General features: G+C 51.1%; 1 protein-coding gene across 1 annotated transcript in view; it reads left to right on the forward strand.

Moving 5' to 3' along the window:
* Window positions 1-214, forward strand: part of VAX1 (ventral anterior homeobox 1) — a 4,387-nt gene extending 4,173 nt beyond the window's left edge. The window contains exon 4 of the mRNA XM_010859586.1: window positions 4-214. Coding sequence (XP_010857888.1) covers window positions 4-214 — 211 coding nt within the window. The remainder of the gene's footprint in view (window positions 1-3) is intronic.
* Window positions 215-2,940: the final 2,726 nt, after the last annotated feature.

The following is a 2,940-nucleotide window of genomic DNA, read 5'->3' on the forward strand; positions in this document are numbered from 1 at the left end:
CGCACCGGCCGCCGGCCACGGCCTCTTCAGCCTGCCCGTGCCCTCGCTGCTCGGCTCCGTCGCCAGCCGTCTTTCCTCCGCCCCGTTGACAATGGCCGGTTCGCTGGCCGGGAATTTACAAGAACTCTCCGCCCGATACCTGAGCTCCTCGGCCTTCGAACCTTACTCCCGGACCAACAATAAAGAAGGGGCGGAGAAAAAAGCGCTGGACTGATTTGAAGTGTTTCCCTGTATTTATATTTATAGTATCTATTGTGGTGATATTTATGGACTCACGCGCATTAGACGCCGGGGCTCCTGAGCTGGGCACCCGGCTCCCAAGAGGCCTCTGACAGCTCTCCTTCCGCACCAGTTTCTGCCATTTGGGCTACTCTCCCCCCCTCCGCCCCCTCCTCTGTGTCGTCCCACACCCACCCTCCGGCGCCAACTTCCTTCTGCATCCAGGAGAATCCAAAGAATTGGGGGGAGGGGGGAACCAACCTGATGCCCCAACCAGTGCCTGGCCCTGGAGGGAAAGACTGGTTCTAAGTCCAAAGCACAGGACATCTGCTTTAGATTGAGCCGCTGCTGCCGTTCATTATGCTTATGAATATTTGAAAAAGGGAAGCTGCACGCAGACCCCAGCTGAAAAGGCTGACAGGTTTCGTTAGACCAAAAAGGAGGAGGCTCCTTCCTCTCGCCAGAGAAACCAGGGCTTTTGGAAGCCGCTGGACCCCACTTTGCGGATATTTCGGGAGAGCCGCCGCACACTCAGCTTCCTGGCTGGACAAATCGTGCCGAATCTTCTCCCCTTTTAGAAAAACTCCCATCACCACCAACCCCGATCCCAGGAGACAATAAACCAAACATCATGATAGGCGACTGTGGTAATACGTTTAGTCTAATCAGCAATAAAAGGAGAGTAATTACCATACAGAACCGAGTGGAGTGGAAGCAGTTTTTAAAAAACTCATAACGATGGAGTTAGAAAGCGGTATGAAAATTCAGGATAGAAAATGCATCCAAGGCAATGCAAAATTAAAGATTCGGGTGTTACGACTTTAAACAGGAATTGAAAAGGGAAAAAAGCAAAAGAAATGCCTATGCCGCGAATGATAGAAAATTCAGGATCTTCTCCGAGGCTGCTGCGGGAGATAACCGACGGCATCACGCTCCTCCGGGAGAGAGTAGGGCAGCTCCCGGCCGCTCCTCCCCACCGTCTCCCGGATCCGTGGCTCCGGGCAGCAATGCTAGGTTTGGAAACAAATCAGTGCCCATCCCTCTCCCCCACCCCCCGGATTCACAAAACCCTTCAGCACTCTGGAAACGTCCGAATGGCAGCCGCGGACAGGGCGACCCGGCCTCCTCTGTCGGTAGTCTCCGTATCCGGATCAGTTCCCTGCGTGGTTAGGAAAAGCATCCTTTCCCACCTCCTTCCCTATAAAACAACAACAGAAACAGAGTTTCCACGGTTCCAAGTGAGAAACCCAGACCTCCACTCGGTCGCGGCCTCACGCCTTCCCCCGCAACGACGCCCATCCCCATGGCCACGGCCACGCATATTCTGACCAAAACCACAGACCCAGACGGCGGGTGCTGCAGCGTCTAAGAATGTATTCGTCCATCCGAAGTGAGCGCAGAGCATTTTAAAAATAGTAATTTTATTGTAAATTATTTACGTCGGAAGCTTTCCCCCGTTTTCCTTTTTTCTTTCTTTCTTTTTTTTTTTTTTCCTTTTTCTTTCTTTTTTTTTAGGCAAATAGTGAATAAAATAATGAACGATTCACACGTGGGTAGGTGTTACTGAATCCTGACTACTAACTGTTTTGAATGTTTTGGATATTTGGATGTTTTGTATTTATGTGGTGAGAGTGAAATATATATATCTATGATGATAAATGAGGTGTGTTTTTGTCTTGTATTTGAAGGATTAAAAAAAAAAAAAGAGAGAGAGAAAAGACTCAGCAAGTGATAAGTCTGAGGCAGAGGGTGGCTGCCCCGCGGGTGCCGGGCCCTACAGCTGGTACCCTGAGCGCCTGGGACAAGGTTTTCAGACAGAGGAGCCTGCCACGATGTTCGGCTTCCATGAGGGTCTCACTCTCCAGCCCTCTGTCCCAATTGTATCCAACCTTCAGTCCCTCTCTCCTCCGTCTCCCACTTTGATGTTTCCAGGTTTATTTAGGAATTTGTCTCTGGACACCCTGGAGTTCCTGCCTAATGAAAACGCTTCCAGCTTCTAGAGTTTTCCAGCCGCATCTCCCTGGCAGCAGTATGTTGGATTTGTGCAATCACAGGGTCCCGAAGAGGAAAGATTTGCCTTTCTTCTGACTGTCAAGAAGTCGCTTGGCGGTAAAAGAGAAACTTTGAAGGAGCAAGAGAATAAAATAGGTATTAATTCTTGCAGAGATCTCTCCACCACCCCCACCCTCACCCCATCCCACTACACTAACACAATGGTGACCCATGTAGATTTTGCAGTCAGAAATCTGGGAGAGCTAGGAGGCCTGGGGATGGTACCCTGGGACACACTCTCCTAACCCTAGCCCTCTCTTCATATGGCGTCAGAACCTCTGGGGGGCGGGGTGGGGGGTCACAGTTCTCTTGGGGAAATTGCCCAAGTGAGGCCCCTCGGGCCACCGTGAGCGTACTGCACCTAAACCTCAAGTTTGAGGCATCTGAAATGAGGCGACGGCACAGGGCGGGGCGGTGGAGTTCCTGAGCTGAGTGTGAGTTGCTCTCTATGCTTTGGACCCTCGCTGTGAGCTCACGGTATTTTTTTTTTTTTTTCCGGGGCTCAGAGCAGCCGCAAACCCTAGACTTTTGTTTCTGAGTCGCTACACACCCCTCAGCTTTGCTACCTGTTTTTCCCTCCCTGTCCTTTCTTCCTACCCTCTTTTCCCTCCTCCCTGATTTGTATCTTTGTCTTTCCCTCTAAGGACCTCTCTCCTCTGGTGGGCTCTG

This window comes from Bison bison, unplaced genomic scaffold, assembly GCF_000754665.1.
Source record: "Bison bison bison isolate TAMUID 2011002044 unplaced genomic scaffold, Bison_UMD1.0 scf7180017864456, whole genome shotgun sequence".
NCBI lineage: Eukaryota > Metazoa > Chordata > Mammalia > Artiodactyla > Bovidae > Bison > Bison bison.